Source organism: Vespa velutina, chromosome 2 (genome assembly GCF_912470025.1).
Source record: "Vespa velutina chromosome 2, iVesVel2.1, whole genome shotgun sequence".
NCBI lineage: Eukaryota > Metazoa > Arthropoda > Insecta > Hymenoptera > Vespidae > Vespa > Vespa velutina.
The window spans coordinates 11,456,156-11,480,215 of NC_062189.1; the positions used below are offsets into that span (position 1 = coordinate 11,456,156).

The window sequence follows — 24,060 nt, forward strand, 5'->3', positions numbered from 1 at the left end:
AATAAAGAGGTCATGATCATTGCCAATACTAGTTCCATCTAGGCTCTGTAGAGAAAATTAAAATTTTCTAAGGTTATGGTAAATATGTTGAATTAAACATTTACCTCATGATACATTGATATATTTACTTTGTGAAAAAGGAAAAAACTGCAATGCCTTTTAAGCGATGTATGTAAAGCTAATTGCATATGATGGTAATGTAGGAAATTATATTTGATTCGTCTTTTTGCCCATAGACGATAGTACGTGTAAGTTCTAGTTCGCTAAGAAATGACAATAGGTTGTAAAACGTGTGCATATTCAGGAAAAAGTAATTTTTATAATACTATGAATAAATAAAGCTGTCATAAAATAAAATATGGATTTAGATACTGAGAAAGTAATAAATCTTGTATTTCCTGAAGGAATACCAGGTAAATCATTAGAAAGTTTTATTTTTTGTAACATGTTAATATTATTTATAAACGTAATAGATATAACATACATATCATTGATACATTTATATTTTATACAAGAGAGAATAGAAAGAAGTTTCATAAGTCTTTTTGATTTTTTATATTTTTTATGACTTATTATAGAACCATGGAAGGAAAATTCAGACTTTGGTCAATATCTGTCAAAACTTGGTGGATTTGATGTTGATCAATTAAGTAAGTTTTACTTTAACATCTAATTATATTGACGATATAAACAGTTTTTTATTATATACGAAATATCCAATAAATTTTTTACAATATTAACAATGCCTTTTAAATTATAGCAAAAGAACCTGATCATTTATTAGATGAAAGAAAGTCAGTATTAGAAACTACTCAAGAATTGGTATTTGGAAATTATAAAACTTTTATACAAACTGCAGAGAGTTCTAGAGAAATATTTAAGGAGGTAATAATATGAAATATATAATCTTTTTTTTTTTTTTTGTTTAATGTGATAATTGATCAATCATTTTGTCGTTTCCAGTTTAGTGAGACCGAAATACGTCTGGATAGGCTGGTGCAAAAAATTCCAGAATTTGTGGAGAAGTGCCAAACATTTTGTGATACTTCTAAAGATATCAGTACACGTAGAAGAATAAATAGTTTAACATTAACGAGAAATGCTGAATTACTCGAGGTATTAGAGATGCCACAATTAATGGAATCTTGTTTAAGAAGTAATCAATATAATGAAGCATTAGAACTTTCTCAATATGCACGCCAGTTAGGGGCTAAACATGGTGATATTCCAATTATAGCAGTATGTAACATATAACAAATGTATATCAAAACAGAATGAAGAATGATACACTTTGTTAAATAATCATATAGTCTATAGTAGCAGAAATTGAAAGTAGTTGGTCTGGAATGGTTGGACAAGTTGTTGGGTCACTTAGAGGAGATTTGCCGCTTCCAAGATGTTTGCAACTAGTAGGACTTTTACGTTCCATGGATGCTTTTACAGAACCTGAGCTTCGTATAAAATTTCTTCAAGCACGCGATAGTTGGTTGCAAAGTCTTTTGAATGCTATTCCAAAAGAAGATTGTAAGTTGTCTATGTTATATATATATATATATATATTTACAAATAATCAATATTTGACAGCAAGTTGTAACCTTTTAGCTAATCTTCATATAACAAAAACTATAGAGTTATCTAGGATACATTTGTTTAATATTATAACGCAATATAGGGCTATGTTCAACGATGATGAATTGATAATGCCTGGTAGAGATCCAAATGTAAATGAATCGGCTATATTTTATCATTGGTTAGATGAAAAGGTATCATCTTTAACTTATTAATTTCCTAATCGTAAAACTTATTAACTTTCTATCATTATTATTGTTATTATTATTATTATTATTATTATTATTATTATTATTATTATTATTATTATTATTATTATCGTAGATAACACAGTTCCTTACAACATTAGAACAAGATTTACCAGGTGTAACATCTATAGATTCCATTTTGGGTCAGTGTACATATTTTGGTTTATCGTTTGGAAGAGTAGGTGCTGATTTTACAGGACGAATGTCTGATATATTTGCAAGAGTAATAGGAGACAGATTTGAATTAGTTATTAGAAGAACAACAAGAAAATTTGAAAAAGATATGGAGACATTTACATTAATTAATAAACCACAAAGAAATGATATTAAGTCTGAAACGGCAGTTAAATCTGTATGTATATCATTCATTTATAGATTTAATTGTTCTTATATATATTAAAAAATATATATCTAAATATTATATCATTTGGTAGGAAATTCCACCAGAACAACTTGTAGAATTTTATCCATTAGCTGAATATTGTAATGGATTACTTTCTGCATTTAACGAACTCAGATTATGTGCACCAGTTGCAGTGTCCACTATGTGCACTAAACTTTTACAAGAATCACTCCACTCTGTAGCTAAAGCGATGTTAGTTTTTTATAAACAAGAACAACAGGTATATTATGGCAAATACATTTTTCCACGTATGTTCTTTACATTTTATTAAGAATATTTTTTCTATAGGCGTTTGCTACTATAGAGCGAGATAATATGATTAAATTTGCAGAATGCTTAAGCGAATATTTAATTCCTTATGTACAGTATTGTATACATGCTATCTTTCCATCAAATCAAGTGTCAATGCATTTAGGAATTTCAGAAATCGTACTACAGCAAGAGGTATATACATATAAAATATTTGCTATAGATTTCTGTTTCTCAGTATAAAATAAATGTAAGATGAATAGTGTTATCTATAATATTTAATTACAGGGCATTACATATTTGGATTATAAAAGTATATTAGAGCCCATACTGTTTTTACTACCACCTACTGCAAGTTTAAAAGCTTCTATTGTATCTAAACTACCTTTGCCTACTGCGCAAAATATTTTAAACCCTGATAAAATTTCTACAAATTCTGAAAATTCGATGGAAAAAATTGTTACTACGTCAATCCAGAAGATAGAAATAACTGAAACTAAGGAAATAATAGAGAATAATGTCAAAGAAGAAAAATGTAACATAAAAAATGAAGAATCTATCGAAGGAGATATTAAACAAATTTCAACGCAATCAACAGAAAACATTTTGACATCTATAAATCCTGATAGTTCTAAATCAGAATAAATCATTGTAAATTTAAGAAAGAAGTGAATTATGTGCTATTTTAAATGAAATAAATCACATTTTTATTTATATATGTATTAAACGATACACAAATAATTTTTCTTTTCATACATGCTTCAATTGACATGATTGAAAATATAATAATTTGATACATGATTCAAAGCAAGCAAAATATAAATTAGAATTTATATTAATTTTCCAAATACAGTAAACATAATCTTCCTCGATTCAATGACATACAGGCATTATTTGATATATTACGATACTTGTGATACATTTAATGTATATAAGTATAATAAAATAATAAGGGAACATAAATAAAGAAATATAAATAATAAGTAGAACAGATAAAGAGAAATAAATATAAATAAATTTTGATTTTACGATGATGAAGACTCCATAGTCGTAATATAATAATTACCGCTTGATTGTTTTTTGTAATGTATGGACTTTAAAGACACCATCGATTTAATTTTAACTTTAGGATTGTCTTTCGATATTGTGGACGATGAAGATAAACAAGCACATACGTCGTTTTTATTTCGAGACGAAAGAGATCTCTTATGATTAAATTTATTCATTTTAAGCTTTGTGTTAAATTTGTTAAATGATATTAATTTACCATTTTTTTTTTGTATTTCACAATCCGTACTATCACTTGAACTGTAAATAAATTTTTCCTTTTTCTTAATCCATCTTCCCCTTCGCCATTTTGGTTTACAGGATTTCAAATCATTTTCATTGTCCGATATGTAAATAATCTTATCATTGTTTGTTTTCAACAAACCTGTTCGTTTATTGAAACTTCCCTTAATTCTAGACAATCCTTTGGATTTCAATAATTTCAATCTCTGTCCATCAAGCATATTCAAAATGTCGCTGATATCTGTGTTTAAGAAGATAAAGTAACGTTCTTCTATTGTAGAGTATATATATATATATACTGATTCCTCGATTTATATGGACGAATATTACGTAAATGGAGCTCGCCATTACAAAAAACAAAAAGTATAATACTTAAAAAAGCCAGGATAAATTGAAAAAATATTTATTTCGTATGTAAATTTGTAAGAAATATCGATTAAAACTTACCAGTGTCACTTTGTGTATCAACCTTTTCTGCATCAGTCTTATAGATATTGCTAGATCGAAAATGTTGAGAGAATTCATCGGAATGCTCTTTTATATATTTATCCCATAATAAATCGGCACTATTCGTTGGTATTCGAACATCTAGGAGCCAATTTCCATTTTCTTTATTTTCTAATAATTTTTTCGTCGATGTTTTTTGCCTCCTCGATGGATACGTCTTAACATGATTCGATCTCACTAATAACAATTAATAATAAAGAGTATAAAAAGGGAACTTATCAATTTGCAGATTTACTAAAAAAAAAAAAACTGTTTTCATAATTTCGAATAGTTTCCATACCGAAAATAGGAGAGATATGATCAATTTCTTCTTTATCTTGATCCAAAAACATTAAATCATCTTCTTTATCGACGATATCTTTAATCGGAAAATTATTATTTGATCTCAGAGAGAATAAAGTTGGTGAGAGTAAGAAATCATTATGATCGTCATATTTAGCATCACGTATACGTTCCGGAGTTTCGTATAATTTATATGGAATTTCTTGTTGATCTTGTATATTTGTATCTTTCGTTTGTAATAATTTCGATAAATCTTTTTTATTCGAATTAGTATCTGTAGATCTTATTTCCCATTCGCTATCGGAGGTTTCCGATACGATTAATTTTCTTCCTTTTTTATTATAATCCGCAGCTCTCTTATACAATTTTCTAACTTTTCGTTTACGTTTGATTTTCTTCTTGTTAGTAATATCATTACATGCAATTCTCTTAATACCAGTTGTATTTACTTGCTTTACACCATCCGACGAGTTTTCCTTTATGTCCGAAATCGACAATGAACTATTTGGAAATTCACTTTCAATGGGAGTACTAATCACTTTATTTGCCTTTTTATACATCGTAGTGGTTAAATAAAATGAAATTCATGAGTTTTATCCCAAACGCAGATTAAATACGACTTGATTTCATATCTACGTGTATCAAGCATTATATTATGAATATACGAGTTTCTCTTTCCTTTGCGAAATGTTCTGACCTTCCGCAAGTATACACAAATGACTTGTAATAATATAATAAGTAAATAAGTAAATATCATATAGTTGTTATTGTACTTAAAAAAGAGTATAGAAAGAAAAACCAGAATAATTATTTGTAAGAAAATTTGTTAATAATCTACATGCATTATTTATTTTAGTGTAAAATGAAAAATTTTAACCTGAAACGGAATTATATATATATATATATATATATATGTATATATATATATATATATATATATGTATATATATATATATATACTTCAAAGCATTTGACATAAAGGTTTCTCTTTATACAAATAGAAAGTTATAAACAATTTTGATAAATCATTTTATAGTAATTGTATTCGATTGGTGAATAAAAACAAGCAGTGTTTTTAAAATTCGATATCTATAATCGCAATAATGGAAGATTTTTATAACCTATCATTTAACTTAACTTTCGATATGTCTCGATAATCGAAATTATCGAGTTTACTGCATGTACGTGTTTAGCATTATTTTGACAATAGTAAGGTTATGTTTCTTTACTATAAAAATAATTATAGCAATTTATTAACAGTAATTATTGCAAGTGTTTAAGAAAATGACGAAACTAAAACATGTTGGATTTGATGAATGGAAACCATTCAAATTAGATGGTGCAGTATTTTCTGATGGATATGCTAATGGTTTAATCGGTATAGAGGAATTAACTGATTATAGTTTAGAAAAATTCAATAGCAAAGAAAAAATTGTTGTAACTACAAATAAGTCTAAGAAGAGAAGTAAGGTAATTCTTTTTTGTTTTTAACGTTTTGTAATTATGGAAAAATTAGAAAAATATCTTATTGAATCTTTTTGCTCTGTTAATAATATAGTTTTTATATATATTTTATCTAGTCAGTATCTAAATGGCAATGTGATGATATAGTAGAGAAAATTGTAAATAATAAAGATATAGAACCCCAAGCAAAGAAAGCTAAAATCAAAGAAGTAAATACAAAATCAAATCCATCAAAGTCTGATAAAATTATAAGTTTACATGAAAACAAAGATAATAGGACTGATCATATTGAAAGCGATATAATAGACATTAACGCTTCTGCGTGGAATGCTCTTGGTACACCGAATGAGATAATAAGAGCTTTGTTAGATCAAAAATTTTTTACTCCTACAATTATACAATCTTTAACTTTGCCGCCAGCAATATTAGGACATAGAGATATTCTTGGAGCTGCTGAAACAGGCAGTGGAAAAACATTAGCTTTTGGTATTCCCATTTTAAATGGTATATTAGAATTAAAGAATAAACATCTGAAACAAAAACAAGATCAATTACAAGATGAAAGTGAAGACGAAGAATTGGAACATTTCAATGATGAAGATGGTAAGAATATATATCTATTTTTTGACTTAATGTGGATATAGTATTATTTATTTCACATATAAATATGTTAAAGATTCTGATAAGGATAAGTATTATAATTTGAGTGAGGAAGAATTAGAGGAAAATAATACTAACATTGATGGAATTGGATGTGTACGTGTAATAGATAATATAAAAATAGAGGAGAAAAGAAATTCTTTAACAAAACCATTGTATGCATTGATATTAACACCAACGAGAGAATTAGCTATTCAAATAAAAGATCATCTTGTTAAAGCAGCGAAATATACTGTTATAAAGGTAATGAAAATTATACTAAAAATCAATCTATTTAATATTATTTATTAAGATGAATCTTCTTTTATATAGATAGCAGTTGTAGTAGGTGGCATGGCTGCTGTTAAACAAGAAAGACTTTTAAGCAAAGGACCTGAAATAGTAATTGCCACTCCAGGAAGGTTATGGGAATTGATACAACTTGGTAATGTGCATCTGAATCAATTGAGTTCTATTAAGTATGTGTATAAATATAATAAACTTAATGCTAACACGATCATTTTTTTTTCTAATATAATGATTTTAATAAGAAAATAATAAAAATGTGTGTATATATATTAGGTATTTAGCAATAGATGAAACTGATAGAATGTTAGAAAAAGGACATTTTCAAGAATTGCAGAATATAATAGAAAGAATTAATGCAAATGAAAAGAAGTCAAAGGAAAGACAAACTTTTGTATTTTCTGCTACATTAACTTTGGTTCATGATATTCCTGATTATTTACAAAGGAAAAAGAAAAGATTTGGAAAAAGTAAAATATTTAAACTTACACCCGGTCAAAAATTACAAAAAATCATAGACATGTTAAAAATAAAGAATCCAAAGATAGTGGACATTACAAAGGAAACTGGTAAGTAAATTATTAACTTGACATATTTCTTATTAAGAAACAAATTATAGCATTAATTTTTATGCTTAGGTACTGCTACAAGTTTGACAGAATGTAGAATTGCATGTACAATAGATCACAAAGATTATTACCTTTATTATTTCTTAAAAAGACACAGTGGACGAACTTTAGTCTTTTGTAACAGTGTTGGCTGTGTTAAACGTTTGGCTACTCTTTTTAACGTACTAGAATGTAATCCTTTACCTTTACATGCTAACATGCAACAAAGACAACGTTTAAAAAATCTTGAAAGGTAAAAGATTATAAATGATTTTTAATGACCTACAGTTATAAAAAAAAATAATTCAGATTCCAGGGTGATGAGAATGGTATATTGATAGCAACAGATGTAGCTGCAAGGGGATTAGATATTCCTAACGTTGAACATGTAATACATTACCAAGTCCCTAGAACATCTGAGGTATATATTACTTGAACAATAATTTATACTCCATTATGCATTGTCTTATCAATAAATTTTTAGAGTTATATACATAGAAGTGGTAGAACCGCGCGAGCTCAAAAAGAAGGAATAACAATTCTTATGATGGAACCATCAGAAAAACAGAATTATAGTAAATTGTGCAAAACTCTAGGACGAAGTAAGTTTACGATTATCATTAATTATTATTTTGATTACTCTTTGAAATATGATCTTTTATTTTTTTCTTTTAGCTGAAGATATACCTACATTTCCAGTGATAGACAGACTGTTAATAGCTGTAAAGGAAAGAGTCGATATTGCTAGGGAAATAGATAATTTAGTATTAAAATGCAAAAGAAATAATGTGCATAAAGGATGGTTACAGAAAGCAGTAGAAGATATGGATATCATTTTGGATGAAGATCAGCAGTAATATTGTTTTCATATTTACTAATGCTTTTATTAATTTTATTTTATTGATCTTTTCTGTATTTCATTTTAGAGAAACAACAATGAAATCAAAGGAAATAGCAGATTTACGACGTTCGTTAAAGGCAAAAAGATATCATTTAGCATCTCTCTTATCAAAACCATTAGTTCCGAAAGGATTCTCTGGAAGATATCCGGACACTAATACAGATTACAATTTAAATCAAGGCTATTCAAAAGCAATTGATATAATGAAAAAAGTTTTAGAAGAGAATTCAAAAAAAACGACGAATAAGATCGTAGTTTCTTTAAAGAGGAAAAGACCAATAAAGAAAAGAAAAGTATAAAATTCGAAATAAATTTAATGTACAAAGGTTAATAAAAAAGAAAAAGGGAAGGGACATCAAAAACATACATTTATTTTTGTCGTCCTTAAAAGGTGATAAAAAGATTATTTGTAACTGGTGTTATTTCAGCTTTATCATCCATGAAATACAAAGTCATATTTTTTTGTTCTTTTTTTTGTTTTTTTTTTGTTTTTTTTTTTTTTTTTTTTTTATTAATTACATCGAGCGATCTGCAGTTTTAATATGCGCGCGTACGTAACCTTCTTACAGTTAATACATGTGGCAGAAGATATGTACAAAGTATATTAGACTCGTAACTAAACTTACGCATACTTATTCGAAAAAATTGTCCTTACTTAAATATAATACAAATTGAAAAAGAATAACTACGAGAGAAGTACGATCGGTGCGATATCGATCACGAAGCACAGCCCATCTCTATTTTCTACATGGTATTTCTCATGGCTCCAGAAAAAAAATAGTTGAAATAGATAAATCGTAATTCAATCTGTTCAAAATATCGTATTGTAAATAACTTCGTCCTCTGTGCTGATAATTGAATCGATCTGATCATTAATTATTATCGAATTGATATATCTATTCTTGCGGATTGGATTTCGTTCTTCCAACGGAGCGTCATTACCTTTTACGATAATCTTAATGCTAGCCATGACGTGACTTCCAGGACAGTTTTGTATCTGGACAGTCGTGTTATTGTCGCATATCTCGGCGTAAATCTCATCGGCTTTGGGCTTCGTTGGTTGTGGAACTGGTGGAAGAGGTGTCAGGCTGTCACGGACGCGAGAATAATTCGGTTGAAGTTCGACGTTCGTTGGTGGAACCTCTAAGACACTGGTCGACACCGATCTTTGTACAGGTTGTTTAGAAGAGTCCGCGCGACTCTGTCGAGAGGTAGTTTCTGGCTCCAAACTGGAGTAGCGTTCCTGAGACTTCATAGCGACTTCGGGTCTAACAGCGAATGTGAACGACGCTGATTTCTTAGCGGGATTTCTGTTACGACCACCTTGAGCAAGCTTCGAGATCCTCTCTAGAAAACCATTTCCAGAATTCTGCCTCGTCCGGCTTCTTTCCCTAACAGTAGTCTTTTTCAGTTGCTCCAGGCCTTCCCTCAAACTCTGAAGTATCGGTCTTGTTTCCGGCTTCGGCTTGATCTTCTTCAAATGCATCTCCTTTAAGTTCTCCGTGCTTGGATGTAATTTCAAAGGTGCCACTCGTGGTTCCGTTGCACGATCTCCGACTGCTCGGCTAAAGTGGAAGAACCAGTTAAGGCACGCTCGAACATGCATTCGCGAACGCTTTGCATCTTTCGAATGCGTACCGTCCTACGTGACATCGACGTATATGTCGCATTACTTTGAACGTGTCTTTTGCATTTATGCTAAAGAACTTGCGCGTTCCATCGTATATCTTATATACGAAGAGAAATGGTAAGTTAGAATCGTCTAACAGACTTTAATGTTTTATAAAAAGAAGTTTTCTTTTTTAGAAATCATTGAATCTATAAGGGAATCATTTACTATTACCAACGGATTGGAATGTCCATTAGAAAAGAGATAATATATTTTACCTGCACGCTGCAAGGAGTCTTTGCATCTTCGGTGATGCCAACAATCTTGCTTCTGATGGATAACCTAATCGTGCTCTTCTTACTCTAGGTGCACCATTACCAGATACTACTAATTCCAGCATTTCTGGATTATGGACCGGCCTTTCTGGAACTATACATCCTAAAACAATAGGACCACGCGTCGAAGATTCCAGTTGCATCAAACCACCATATTCTCTTGGTAATGGAACCGGCAGTGGACCTGCTATCAGTCGTACCTATGAAAGTAAAAATATTCTCTAAATTTGAAGAAAATTCAAATTGCAACTCAATAAACAAAAAACTAAATATTATAATTTAATAGTTAGAAGAGACGAAAACATAACGTACTCTTAAAGGTAAAGGCCTTTTCGCAAGATGATGAACTTTATAGAGCACTGCATCGCTTCCAGTATCCGTACTTCCGTTCTGACATATCGCGTAAAATTCACCCCTCGCTGAGAGTGGTGCAAACACTTCTCGTCCGTGAGGATCCAAACATTGCGCGTATTGATCTCTCTCTGATGATCCTCCGGAGATACCAAAAGTAACCGAGGTACATTTTCTCGTATCTTGAAAAACGGCTATCAGTCGCAGTATCTCACCGGCCCGTATCGTGGTTTTTGTGTAGTGAGCACGAAGATTCCCATTTTCTAAAACAAAATAATAAAGAAAGAAATCTATAGATTTCTTTGAATTTTAGAAATGAATTGTTCATTTTAATAAGATAAAAATGATAAAATTTCTAATAGATAGATATTTTTTCATTTGTTATAAAGAGAAGAGAGACAAAGAGAAAAGAAAGAGAGATAGAAGAAAGAACATATCTAAAATTTCTAACAAAAGAAATATTTTAAAATTTGATATAGAAGAAATATTCTGAAAATTCTAGTAAAAATATGAATTACCCATTTTCGAGTGCGTAAGTGTATATGCTCTTAATGGCGCCGCCAAAAGGAAAGCTGGCACACCGGCTCGTACCAATGATTCCATCCTTCTGTAGACTCGTGCACTACCTGTTGTGTTATTGCCAGATATCACAGAAAACCATCCTACGAAAAAAAATAAAAAGAAAAATTGTATTATTTATATATATAAAAAAAAAACTTTGGTAAAAGAGCTTCTTATCTCGTTAGAATTTTACCGACAAAGGGGTTCTATTCCACGAAAAAAATATTTGTTTATTTCTACGAAAAGGATAGGTTATTCGTGTCATAAGAGGAAGTATTTTCTTAAATTCGTCGTAGAGGATCATAAAAACAGCGGCATTTTGTCGAACTCCAAAGAGAAACGATTTGAGTAGTGCGAGTCAGTAAATACAGAGAGAAAAAGAAAGAGAGAGAGAGAGAGAGAGAGAGAGAGAGAAAGAGAGAGAAAGAGAGAGAGAAAGGGAAAGAAGAGGAAGAAGATTCGAGAGACACAGTAGTCTGTTCTCGAATGGGTTGGCTGATCGAAGGTCGGCTGGTTCTTTTCGTTGTCGTTAATTGATTTAAGAATGCCGGCCTGATGGGCGAATGCACGTGTGCACGCGCGTGCGTGCTCTTCGTTCAACGCGGTCTTTAAGAAACACGATTCTCCTCATCCTTATCCTCAACCTCTACTTCTACCTCTTTCTTGCTTGCCGCCTCTTCTCCTTCCTTCCTTCCTTCCTTCCTTCCTTTCTTTAGAAACGTTCTTTCCTACGAACTTCTTTACTGTTTCCTTTTTTATGTCGAAATCAAAGAGAATGTTTCGTATAGAATTTTTCACCTTTATCTTCTCCTTACAATTATTTTTATTTTGATTTTTATTTGGATTTTTATTTAAGAGTTTCGAAGAATTTTTATTAAACTTTACGAACGAACGAATTATAGAAATAGAAAGATCCGATGAAATCGAAATTGTTTCTATATATCCAATAATTTTTTTTCTTTTTCTTATTTAATAATTTTTCTTGTAGAATAATTTATTTGCATATCTGAGATCAGTAAAGAATGGATTAAGCGAAATAACGGATGGTTATAACTTGAATTGTATTAAATTATATAAAAGATAAGGATGTTAGAGAAACAACGTTCGCACGGAACGAAGATAACGTTCTAAAGTAATAGAAAGAAGGGGAGACGATCGGTCCGGAAAAGAAAATGTAAAGAGTAGGCACTCTTGCACAACGGCCTTCCTTTACTTTCCATTTCTATGCATTCTGTGTATTCGACATAGTTAACGCGGCTGTTTAAAGCGCCTTTCTGCTCGTAATTACCAAGATCGTAGCATCCGCTTGGAAAAAAAAAAAAAAATATACAAAAAAATAAAGTTTAGCTGAGATGAAGGCGGTGGAACGTTGCGAGATTTTATATTCTCTTCGTCTTTTCTCATTTTCTTTAGTTTATTACGCTTGACAAGGTAGCACATAGTTATGCATGAATAATTAAAAAGAAAAATTTCGCAATAACGTTTAATTGAAGATCGATTTCAAGAGTATTTCTTTCCATTAATTATTTATCTCTTAATCGTTTTATTCCATTAATTAGTTTCACAGCAAATTAATCTCATTTAACTAACAAATTTGTGATTTATTGATCGATCGATGTATCTTTTGTCTTCGATCCTAGTTTCATATATAGATATCTAATTGGCTTGAGTGAAATATAAAACACAAATATATATATATATATATATATATATATATATATATATATATATATATATATATATATTAAACCACACACACATGCACATATATATAAGAAAGTATGTATAGAAAGAAATGTTCAGGCGACATAGACGTAGACATAGACCAATACTTGGCGACCCCTACTCGTACGAGTATTATAGCATCGTAAACGTAACCCGTTACCAAACGGAACACGTTGTAAAAGGTATTCATAGACACGCATCAGAATTTAACGTTCGGCACGGGAGATCAACATTAGATAGGTTTCGTGACAAACGTACTTGTGTACATCCATGGTGGCTATAAACATGCGTTTAGAATTAAAAAAAAGAAAGAAAAAGAAAAGAAAAAAGAATAAGAGAAAAACAATATCAAGGGATACTATACTATCCTCTTTCTTTTTTTTTCCTTTTTATATTCTTTTTTCCATCTGTGATCTTATCGAATCGTCGTTTTAAACTTATCTCGTGAAAGCAGATGTTCCTCAATCTTTATTTTATTCCTCGTCACGTTCTAACTCGGTATTTTTAAGGAATCAATCCTAATTCAGATTTGTCCATAATCAACTAAAGGACGGTATTCAGGGATGAACATTTTCTTTAGATGAAAAGGGACAATAGACCCTACGAGCCAGTAAGCTGTTGCCTCAATAGAAAAATAGATATTATCTTGGTTTAGGTCGTCGAACTCTCAAAATTCTAAACGCAACTTTTAGAAAGGGAAAGAACCTTTTTCTCGAGCATACCTTCCTATTTTCTTCTTTTTTTCATTAACATATCAATCGAACTCACCGTTAGATTGACGAGACTTATATATTTAGGATTAAGCATTTGAAAAGACATTTAAAACGACTGACTTCGTTGTTAATAATACATGAAGTTTTACGTTAAAGTAGTAATGGGAAAAGCGTAAGTACATACGAAGGAGTTACCCATCCGCTACTATCCGCATAATTTCTCTGTATCCGGTTTCGAAGAGTTATAGCTACGTCATAATGACTTTTATTTAAAATCAAGACTCAGGACGAGTCGAGGACTCGTTTGGCACACGACGTTTTCGTTGCACATAAAACCGTCTAAGAAGGAAATAGTAGTCGAGGGAATAATAACGATATATCGAATGTGGATATAAAAGCGCGGAACGCGGGAGACAAGATTTTACGAAGGGAATCTTCTTTAAGACCGTATAATCGCGTTCACGCTGATAAAGTGAAGAGTCATTAGAACGTATAATTTATTAGTAGAAACACAAATTAGCATGTACATCGGAACATCCTTCAAAACAACTCGTTTTCAAGACCGTCCGAGATTACAGAGATACCAAAAGGTTCAACAAAAGTCTGTCTGTTTCTTTTCTTGTTTTCTTTTTTGGGTTTTTTTTCTTTTTTTTTTTTTTCTTTTTTTTTCTTTCATAATCACGGTTCATAAATCTTGTTAGTTGTGTTGTCGGCTCTTCAATGAAAAGTTCTTGCTGTATTACAAAGTCGAAATGTTACCGAACGATCGGTTATACGATTAACTCGTAAACCGTTCCATAAAATTTTAGGAGGCATCATTTTAAATGGCACGTGCAAAAGAAATCAAAAAAAAAAAAAGAAGAAAAAAGGAAGAAATGAGTAAAAAAAAGAAAAAAGATAGAGAGAGAGAGAGAGAGAGAAAGAGAGAGAGAGAGAGAGAGAGAGAGAAAGAGAGAGCTCGTTCGAGTTATACGCAAAAGAGTAGATTCAATCGTGACTCGATCGAAAGTCTGGGCATTGACCTATCTCATGGCATTCGACGGTACTTTTACACGCCTAATAAATTACTGTAAACTGGAGCCCGAAGTCGTTTGCAAGGGTTTTCGCGAATGGTGGTTAAGCGAGAGCTGGTGATTTGTGCGATATCGTGCATCCTCACTATCGGTCCTTGGAATCGGGATCCTCGTGCTGAATCTTCCCTAGTAAATTTATCCTGGTTGAAGGTTCAAGTTCCTCTTGAAGTGGATTCCGTTTCTCGCTGTACTACCGATTTCAAGAACGCATAGAAGACTAAGGTACTTAATATATATATATATATAGTTCCCTCTTTTTCTACCTTTTTCATTTCCTATTTCTATTTCTTTTTCTCTTTATAAAATTAGAAACGGAAATCCTTCGTTTTCAGGTAGATCGTATAATTCCATTATGCTTTCTTTCATCTTTAAGTTTAAAAGATCTTAGCAAATTGGCTATTATTATCTTTTTTACCACGTATAATTATATCTTATGGTTTTTTTCTTTTTTTCTTTTTTACTTTTTAATTTGTTTTCCAATCCATCGTAGGAGACACTCGACAAACGGAACAAACCGTTTAATGTTTCCTCAATCTCAGTATACGTATCTCGTTCTACTTTAGCTATTTTGATTCGAGGAGAGATGGCAATAATGTTCTTCTTATCCCACGAAACGATGTCTTCATTTGCTCCTTCCCAGCATCGTTTTACCGTTTTCCTTCTCTCTCTTTCTCTCTCTCTCTCTCTCTTTCTCTCTCTCTCTTTCTCTTTCTCTTCGTGGATCGAGAAGATAAAAATAGAGGATAAAAGACGGGCTTGCTTTTCTTGCGAGCTTTTTACACGCGAACGTAAGCTGATTACGATGATATATAGCGAGCACGAAGAGAGGAGTATACGCCTCTAATGCTGCTTCTCTCACAGCAGCTTTATATTCCTCTCTCTTTCTCTCTCTCTTTCTCTCTTCGTCTTTCTTCTTCTTCTTCTTCTTCTTCTTCTTCTTTTTCGTCTTCTTCGTCTTCTTCCTCCTCCTCTTCGTCTTCTTTCGTGGAAGAGAATCACGAGCCGAGTAGTGGTACCCCTTTTTGCCGTGGCCTTCTCTCTTTCCACATCGGCGAGAAAATTACGAACGATACGAAAGGCGACGGCGCATTGACGATACGAAAGACGTCTCGCTAATTCCTTCGACGTTAACGACGTCGTTTCGATCCTGCTATAACGTCTTAACTCTTCGTGAGATCTCGAGGAAGGGAAGAACAAGATCGTCGTTTAACATTGATGTTGCTCGACGGAGTGAGAAATTCTTTTCTATTTTTCTTTTCCTCTTTCCTTTTTTCGTTTTTCTTTTTTTTTTTTTTTTTTATTTTTTATTTTCTTTTTATTATCATTCTTTTTTTTCTTTTATAAAGAAAGAAAAGCCAAACAGTTATAGGAAAATGAGTTCATTCAGGCAATAAACAAACAAGCCTTAAAATAGGTCAATGGAATAACGACGAAGGAAACTACATGCGATGCCTTCGTGCTCTTTCACGATCACGAATCGAATCGCGAATTTCACACACGTGCGTCAAACTAATCGAATTAGCTGTGTGACGAAAGTCAAGCGGCCTCGAAACGAAAGCGCGTTGCACGCGTTGAAATTCCAACGATGACGCAGAAGGGAAACTTGTAGTTGAATCGGTTTAGTCAGAAATCCGCATTGGGAGCGCAACTGGACTTCGAAACACGGCGCGTTCCGTTTACACGAGACCACCTGAGAATTTGCACTCTCGATCTTTCCATCGTTCGAATAGAATCGTTCGACGACGAACTAGCGTTGTCGAGTCCAAGATGTTTATCCTAGGAAGGATATTGGAAGGGTTCGAATCGATTGAAAGAAAAAAGAAATCAAAAAATCTTTTTGTTATTGCACTTGAATGAAAAAGAAAGAAAAAAAAAATATATATATATATATATAGATATGTACATACACATAGGTATGTATAATACTCATGTGTACATAAAGACATACGTGGGCACAAAGGGTAAAGAGAAAAATGATTTCGCTTTGTGTCCTGGATTCATCGTGAATAATGCTCCCTTTCCATCCGCGTGTCCGCGAATTCGTGGGCGTTAAATAACGTTTCCTTGCTGCGATTTACTGTTACTACTCTCGCGATATAGATACATACTACATACTACATACTACATAAGCCTGGGTTACATTGCCACGTAGCAAATACAAAGTTATGAGCGAGTTGTAAAGCTCGCCGCGGTCACCACGCATGTTGTTACACAATTTGCCTGGGATCAATTGGAGCGAGAAGACGAGGTATCGCGTGCCATCAATTTCACAGTTTACTCCTTGCACCTCTATAAAAGAGGAATATAAAGAAAGAAATTCTTTTTAGGATGAATCAGAACGTTGACCTTCCAAATATGATATGTCTATAATGATAAGAAAAACTTACCTGGATAACCTTCAGGAATGACAATTTCTGGTCCTACTTTAACGTCATGTCGATATCGATGTATCAGTAAGGTAGCAGTGACTCGAAGAGATCTCTGTTGTTGTTTGTAAAGGAGGACAGGCCTGCCGCTAGTACCCTCAAGCCTGACGACCCTTGGTAGTGAAAATCGATCTAGGAACTCTCGAAGCGGCATATATCCACCAGTGGAGCCGGAACTACCCTCGGCCGTCGCCTCGCGAGAACTCGGCAGACTCTTCGGTAACGAGGGCATTTCCTCGCTGGACATTGTCGAGAACTCACCGTTCGACGACATACTTCCTTATATTTTTCTTTGTTTTTATTCTTCTTTTTCTTATTCCTTTTTACTTTTTTCTCTTCCTATTCCTTTTTCTCTTACTTTCTTAATCTAGCCGATCACAAGGACGACACAACTCCTTTTCTTTTTTCCTTTGTCTTTTTCTCTAAAACACCTCTCCAACATATCACGATCGAGTCTTCTCTCCTTCTTTTTTTCTTTTCTATTGGAACGATTGAAAAGCTCGAGGACCGTACGAGAAAGGAAACACATGAGGAAGAAGAAGCATTGTGCCCGATCTCTCGGGCGATTCGTCATTTGATTTTCGCACCGGTCGGATGACCGTACCGTTCCCTGTCTTTAAAAGCATTTCGAATCTCTGCACCTTCTCGCCGATTCATTACCACCACCTTGACAGGAGCGCGGCTGCGCGTTTACCGGTTAATAACAGGTTCGGTTCTCTCCCCTCTTACTCTTTCTATACCCCTTTCTCTCTCTCTCTCTCTCTCTCTCTCTCTCTCTCTCTCTTTCTTTCTCTGGCACTTTCTTCGATTATGTCACTCGGCGTCTTCGTACCCTGCCATTCACTATCACTTTTAACGTGTTGTCTTCCCTTCCTTCCTTCTTTTTTTATTACCTATTTATTTATTATCTAATATTTCGATTCTTTTTCGTATTTCCCTCTTGAATTTTTATCGATAAAGACAAAATTCATTCACTGCACGTTAAACTGTTACCAAGCTGCAACAGTACGTAGTGAAATCGAGGTTTACGATTTTGCATTCGTAGTACGTAGAGACGTTCGATTTGGCACGTTCTAGATACTCGCGGATAGTTTCTGAAACGCTTCCGAAAGAAGAATACACTCGCGAGTCTGGACTTTTTTCAATCGATCGATCGAGATCGATTCAAACGACGGGAAAAGATTCAATAGGATTCCGATGCACGATCGAGATCGATCTATCGAGTATACTGCGTTTCTTCCTTCATTGTTTCTTTCTTTTCTCTTTTCTCTCGCTTTTTCTCTTTCTTTCTCTCTATACGTATCTCTTTCCTTTCTTTTCTTTTTGTTTTTTTTTTGTTTTTCTCTCTTTTGCACGCCGGTTATCTCCCGCGGTTCGATCCCCGTCGCGTTTAACGATTTACCGGTGCATCTCTGCTTTCTCACGTGCTACGTAAGATACATATCCCTCTTTCTCCTTCCCTCTTGCGTTCTCCAAGTTTTATCGCTTTGCGTTCTCTCGCAGGCCATGGGGAGCCCTTCAAATGCCTCGATATCTTGCTCCGTTCTCTCGCATACCAAAGCGATCGATCGGAGTAGCAGTAACAGCAACAGGAATAGCAACAGCAACAGCAACAGTAACAGCAACAGCAATAGCAATAGCAATAGCAACAGCAGCAGCAGCAGCAACGGCAGCGGCAGCGGCAACAGCAGTAGCAGCAGCAGTTTTCTTATCGCGCGATTTTAAATCGCACCAGAGAGATCGTGATCTAAACGAACGAATTCTCCTAGCATTCTATTTAAAACAACGAACGATCTAGATTTTTCCACTTGGAGTGAAGTTCTGGAATATTCATCTTTCAGAGGTTTGAATAATATGTCGAATGTTTTTACAGGACCGTTTCTCTTCTCTCATATTTATTTTATAAGAGAATAAATATGGAGTTTCGAAGGCTCGTCGGGGAGCACATTAATCAAAATTATTCACGACTTCTTTTTAATGGATTTTATTTAAATGCTTTTTAGATACTCAACGAACGATGTACGAACGAAGAGATGAGCTTTCGTGTACTTGATCCAAGAGAAGATCCGATCGGAGCGGCGGACGCGAAGTCACTGACGCCTCGCACAAAGTGAGCCGAGCGTAAGAGGCCTGCTGACACTACACATAGAAAGAAGAAACACGTAGGCTGGTAGTATGTGTTATATCTCGTGGACCTACAACCACGTTGTATCTCAGCACCACCACCATCATCATTACCAACACCACCACCACTATAACCATCACCACCACCACCACCACCACCACCATCACCACCACCACCACTTCCTCTACTATCTCACACGTCACACTATGCTACCAGCCTGTACTCGGCCGAACAGTCTTTGGCAAACTTTGCTTCAAGTCGTCGTTCTCGTTGTCCTCGTCGTTCTCCTTCTCGTTGTTGTCGTTGTCGTTGTTGCTCAATAGAATACGTTGTACTACTATACCTCTTCCAACCTCACGCGCGAGACGTGGGTTTATTCAATAGAAGGATCCTTCTACCATTATGCTCGAGAAGCTGTTACCCGCAGAAGCGAACCGCCCTTAATAGTTCCTCCATATAATATTCTCTTGGAACGTAATCGAGCGGAATGGAGCTTCCTCCGGACGTACGCGTGTCCCTTTCTGTTAAATTACTTCGTGAAGAACTATATTCCTCTATCTTATTTTTTTACGAATGAATCTACGATCTCGTTTCTACGAAACTATCGTTTTATCAGTTGTTTGTAAATAAATAATGTAATCCGTAGATAATAGATTTTATAACATTTAACTAATTCATAATATTTGCTTTCATAATAAGTTTATGATTATATCGTCATCGACGCTGTGTCTCAATATGTGTTATCTTTAGTCAATATATATATATATATATATATATATATATATATATATACACACACATACACACACACACACACTCATATACGTAAAGTATTGCTAGATTTTATTGCTTCATCGATATAATGCAATATCGAGTTGTCGCGTTACGCGCAAGCGATCACTCGTTGCACTCGATGAACGATGGAAATCTTGACTACGTTAAGTCAAGGAAAAAAAGAAAAACAGGACATTGTGCAACACAGATAATGAGCAATATCCTATTATCGAGCATATCATCGTAAGAACGAATAATCGCTTTTAGATTTAAAATATTTGCCAATTTAATTGATTTGTTTCACGATTATATAAGTAAATATTATAAATCTTCACGCTTTACAATTATCTATCCTTTAATTTCATTTTGATTTCATCATTCCTATTTTTATTTTTTCTTGGAAGTTCGATGTTTTATTTAATGAACAACTCGTTTATTCGAAGTTACTTCTATCCTCAAACGATTTCAATTCGATTCGATACATCGATTCGACGATGTGAAATCGTGGACGTCCGCGAAAAACTGTAAAATATTTAATGACGGTAAAGTTACGAGGACGAAAAGAGAACGTCGACGATACTTGAGAAAGATATCGCAGGAGTAGTGAAAGAAAAGAAATTCTGAGAGAGAGAGGGAGAGTGAGAGAGAGAGGTATGTGAAATGTGAAGTTTATTAATATGTCGGTAGCAATGTCTCGGTCCATTTAATTCTATATTTACCACGGATGCGTTTAGTAAAGACCATACAAGAGATAGGAACTAATCTCGGTAAAAGATCAGTCAAAGCGAGCGGCCTGTAAGAGACGATGTTAGTTGCAGGAGAAAGAGGAAGAGAAGGATGGAAGAAGGTGGGGGTGGAAGGGTGCTATCACGATCGTAACAATTTTCCCACGGCGTTGCTAGAAGGATCGTTGGAAAAGAGTCTCGAGTATATATAGTGGTAGCCTTGCAAGGACAAGGACACCATTTTCGATGTAAAAGGCGCAAACAATTATTATTACCAGGCAAGTCAGGGTGTGGTACGGAATCTTCTCTCTCCATTCTCTCTATCTTTCTAAAGAAGTCAACGACGACGAGGACGAGGACAAATATGACGACGAAACAAAGGGTTCCGCGAGCGTAATCGCGGGAACGCACGACATAATTTATGAGAATGAAGTACGAGTGAACGTAGCAGAGAACGTGCCTCGTACGTCGAAGTAACTTTCTTGAATTACATGGAACAACAGTGGTGCGTTCACTGAACAAGAGTATGTGCACGCTCTCCGTCTACTCGTTAAACTTTAATATAGTTTCTTTCCAATTTCCGATTTTGAAAGATAACGAAACGTGATCCGTCGGAAGGATAAGGAGGAATTCGATTCAACTTTTCTCTCGCGTGGATCTTCATATGTGGAGATAGTAGTGGTGGTGATAGTAGTGGTGGTGGAAAGGGAGGATAATTACAGCGCAAAACGAGCGATAATTTTATGACGCTCGTTCGAGAGTCGCAAGATTCGCGAGATAAAATCCCGGGCAGAGAATCGAAAGTGGAAGCTTATCGAGTGCGCTGCTCACCCGGCGATCCTAATCACTTGGAAAAGTGCGAAGATGGTGCTCGTAAATCCCGTTGGCATACCAGTTTGTTTCTCGGGGCCGTTCCGTTGGAGAGCCTCTCTCTCTTCCTCTTTCACTGCGAAACTATTCTCTCTGCTCGAGCGACCTAAGGGTGGAAGGAAAAGAGAAGGGTCCAATTGGAAGAGAGGAATTCGTATCTAAGCTCTCTCTCTCTCTCTTTCTCTCTTTCTCTCTCTCTCTCTCTCTCTCTCTCTCTCTCTCTCTCTCTCTCTTTCTACGGCGGCTGGTGGTGTACCTGGAATTCCATCAGCTCGGCATAGCTCGGTCATCGTCTGCTTACCGAGAACCTTATAGATTTAATTAGACCTTGCGCGAGGTCATATCGATTTCTCTCTTCTTGGATCTTCCCCGAGGAAGCAGCAAAAGAAAGGGAGAGGATAAAGAAAAGAAAAAGGACCGTTTGAATCGCAGCCTTTGAGATCGGCTCACACTAGCCATTCGATTCCTTTTTGAAATTGTACGGGCTTAAACCTCTTTCTCCTTGCTTCTTCTTTTTTTTATTCTTCATCTTCTTCCTTCTTCTTTTCATTCTCTATCTTTTCTTTAGTTTCACCTTGAAAAGTGCAGCAGATACAATATGTCTAACAAATCTGTAGTGAAATAGATCGAATGTTTTAAGAGTCATGTTCAGATGTCTACCGACTACTTAAGACAATAAGAATAATATACGTGCAAATGAAGTTAAGTAAGGCAATATCAAAGTCAAAGGAGGTGGCAGGTGCTGTACAACACCCGGAGAAGCTTTCTATCTCCTCTCTTCTGTTTTCTCTTTTCTTTTTCTATCTCTTTCTTTTCTTTTTTTTCTTTCATGGAGCAGTATCTTTTATTAGTAGCACAACGAAGAACGTAGACGAGTATACTCCACGAGAGAGGAAGGCCTCTTTACTGAGGTCCCTGCTTTTTCTCGTAGAAGTATCTATAAACCTTTCGCGATCTTCGAGCAAATTTTGAAAATCATGATCATCTCTGTTATTCTTCATTGTACTGCTTTTTTATTGGACGATTTACAAATACGTTGTAACTTCAAAATATTTCATATATATATTTTGTCAAAATTATATTTTCTATCGTAAGACTTTAGAATGGATTTGTGTGTTTGCTCGTAGCCATCGCTAGCCACGAACCTTTCTTACCTGCAGTTGTAATTGCGAGGTACTTGGCATTTTTATCGTCGCCACCGCCACTTGAACCGAAATCTTTTTCTTTCTCTCTGTCTCTTTCTCTCTTTCTTTCATTCGTTCTTTCTTTCTTTTTTTCTTTCTTTCTTTCTTTCTTTCTTTCTCTTTCATTCTCCCCTCATCTTATTGTTGTCTGTTCTCATCTTTATGGTGGAATAAGAAGATAGGAGAGAAAGAGAAAGAGAAAGAGAGAGAGAGAGAGAGAGAAACTTTTAAAGAATTCCAAGTGGATATGGACAAAGGGCAGTATGCCTGAGGTCACGAAGAGTCGCGCATTTTTCATAAGGTCCAAGCGTTGACTAGTTGCCTCTATCTTGAGGAAATCTTTATTTTCCTCTTTTCTTTTATTCTTTTTTTCACTAAGAATTTTTTCTTTCTTCTTCTGTTTTTTTTTTTTTTTTTTTTTTTTTTTTTTTAATTTCGTTCTATCGAAACAATTTAAAAATTTGATCGGTGATTCTTTCTAAAGGGGGGGATTGGTTATCATACAGAAAAAACAAAAGAGTATGATAGTAATATCGTAGTTAATATATCGACGCGAGAATTTCTAACGATCGTATCGAATCCAATCGATGCGAATTATATCGCGTGAACGAAGAGATGTCGTTAAGGTGTAAGACTTATAAAGTACTCTCTATGTAAATTTTTATGCAAATGATAGGAGAGAACAGTATGACTGTTCAAGATACGAAGGCTTCTTGAGATAAGAACTGGCACGGTAGCAGTAACGCGTTATCGTACGAGTATGCCGCGTAAACGACCAGCTGTGTAATTTTGTAGTTACACCCACTCGTGGAGAACGATTATTGGTGTTTCTTTTCTCTGCAAAGAGAGAAGAGAGAGAGAGAGAGAGAGAGAGAGAGAGAGAGAAAATTGTAATGGAAGTTTTATAATAGGACAAAATCATTCCGACGATCACATTCAATTAAATAAATCGAAGAATTTCATGACAATGTCTTTGATTTTTAATTTTTACTTTTTTTTTTATTAATAACATTTCTATACGATAATTTTTCAAGGATCAGAAATAATTCCTTTCACTTGTTCACCGATCTGTAAATTGTATTAATTTCACATAGTTTTTATACCAATTAATACGATCTATCTT

At 34.1% G+C, this 24,060-nt stretch overlaps 4 protein-coding genes across 5 annotated transcripts; 2 read left to right on the plus strand and 2 right to left on the minus strand.

The window, feature by feature from the left end:
- Positions 1-246: 246 nt before the first annotated feature.
- Positions 247-4,814, plus strand: LOC124947033 (conserved oligomeric Golgi complex subunit 8). Its single transcript, XM_047488610.1, has 10 exons — positions 247-413; positions 579-650; positions 761-885; positions 964-1,239; positions 1,311-1,524; positions 1,603-1,763; positions 1,894-2,169; positions 2,252-2,440; positions 2,509-2,664; positions 2,758-4,814. Exons 1-10 carry the CDS (start codon positions 359-361, stop codon positions 3,112-3,114), a joined length of 1,881 nt encoding a protein of 626 aa, XP_047344566.1. The 5' UTR covers positions 247-358; the 3' UTR covers positions 3,115-4,814.
- LOC124947036 lies at positions 3,270-5,325 on the minus strand. Its single transcript, XM_047488614.1, has 3 exons — positions 4,547-5,325; positions 4,207-4,443; positions 3,270-4,000 (listed from the first exon to the last, which is right to left on the minus strand). Exons 1-3 carry the CDS (start codon positions 5,106-5,108, stop codon positions 3,495-3,497), a joined length of 1,305 nt encoding a protein of 434 aa, XP_047344570.1. The 5' UTR covers positions 5,109-5,325; the 3' UTR covers positions 3,270-3,494.
- Positions 5,326-5,706: 381 nt separating this feature from the next.
- LOC124958001 (ATP-dependent RNA helicase DDX24) lies at positions 5,707-8,828 on the plus strand. Its single transcript, XM_047515652.1, has 10 exons — positions 5,707-6,018; positions 6,129-6,615; positions 6,689-6,915; positions 6,985-7,130; positions 7,234-7,526; positions 7,596-7,818; positions 7,875-7,986; positions 8,050-8,167; positions 8,241-8,418; positions 8,492-8,828. The coding sequence occupies exons 1-10, from the start codon at positions 5,833-5,835 to the stop codon at positions 8,763-8,765; spliced, it is 2,244 nt and encodes a 747-aa protein (XP_047371608.1). The 5' UTR covers positions 5,707-5,832; the 3' UTR covers positions 8,766-8,828.
- LOC124958002 lies at positions 8,517-19,508 on the minus strand. 2 transcript variants are annotated; one of them, XM_047515653.1, is made up of 6 exons: positions 17,221-19,508; positions 16,949-17,122; positions 11,280-11,423; positions 10,723-11,024; positions 10,354-10,610; positions 8,517-10,031 (listed from the first exon to the last, which is right to left on the minus strand). In XM_047515653.1, the coding sequence occupies exons 1-6, from the start codon at positions 17,531-17,533 to the stop codon at positions 9,278-9,280; spliced, it is 1,944 nt and encodes a 647-aa protein (XP_047371609.1). In that variant the 5' UTR covers positions 17,534-19,508; the 3' UTR covers positions 8,517-9,277. The 2 variants fall into 2 exon arrangements, with proteins under 2 accessions (XP_047371609.1, XP_047371610.1); XM_047515654.1 differs by lacking the exon at positions 16,949-17,122 and having other exon boundaries at positions 8,525-10,031; positions 17,221-19,502.
- Between the last annotated feature and the right edge of the window lie 4,552 nt (positions 19,509-24,060).

Coding starts and splice junctions, on each gene's coding strand:
- LOC124958002 (XM_047515653.1), bottom strand. CDS start 17,533: ATGTCGTCGAACGGTGAGTTCTCGACAATGTCCAGCGAGGAAATGCCC. Junction 11,424..16,948: donor CCAGGCTTATGTAGTATGTA/GTATGTAGTATG, acceptor TTTTTTTCGTAG/GATGGTTTTCTGTGATATCT. Junction 11,025..11,279: donor ACTTACGCACTCGAAAATGG/GTAATTCATATT, acceptor ATTTTGTTTTAG/AAAATGGGAATCTTCGTGCT.
- LOC124947036 (XM_047488614.1), bottom strand. CDS start 5,108: ATGTATAAAAAGGCAAATAAAGTGATTAGTACTCCCATTGAAAGTGAA. Junction 4,444..4,546: donor TCATATCTCTCCTATTTTCG/GTATGGAAACTA, acceptor AATTGTTATTAG/TGAGATCGAATCATGTTAAG. Junction 4,001..4,206: donor TGATACACAAAGTGACACTG/GTAAGTTTTAAT, acceptor TCTTAAACACAG/ATATCAGCGACATTTTGAAT.
- LOC124947033 (XM_047488610.1), top strand. CDS start 359: ATGGATTTAGATACTGAGAAAGTAATAAATCTTGTATTTCCTGAAGGA. Junction 1,764..1,893: donor ATCATTGGTTAGATGAAAAG/GTATCATCTTTA, acceptor TTATTATCGTAG/ATAACACAGTTCCTTACAAC. Junction 2,665..2,757: donor AAATCGTACTACAGCAAGAG/GTATATACATAT, acceptor ATTTAATTACAG/GGCATTACATATTTGGATTA.
- LOC124958001 (XM_047515652.1), top strand. CDS start 5,833: ATGACGAAACTAAAACATGTTGGATTTGATGAATGGAAACCATTCAAA. Junction 6,616..6,688: donor ACATTTCAATGATGAAGATG/GTAAGAATATAT, acceptor AATATGTTAAAG/ATTCTGATAAGGATAAGTAT. Junction 7,131..7,233: donor AATCAATTGAGTTCTATTAA/GTATGTGTATAA, acceptor TATATATATTAG/GTATTTAGCAATAGATGAAA.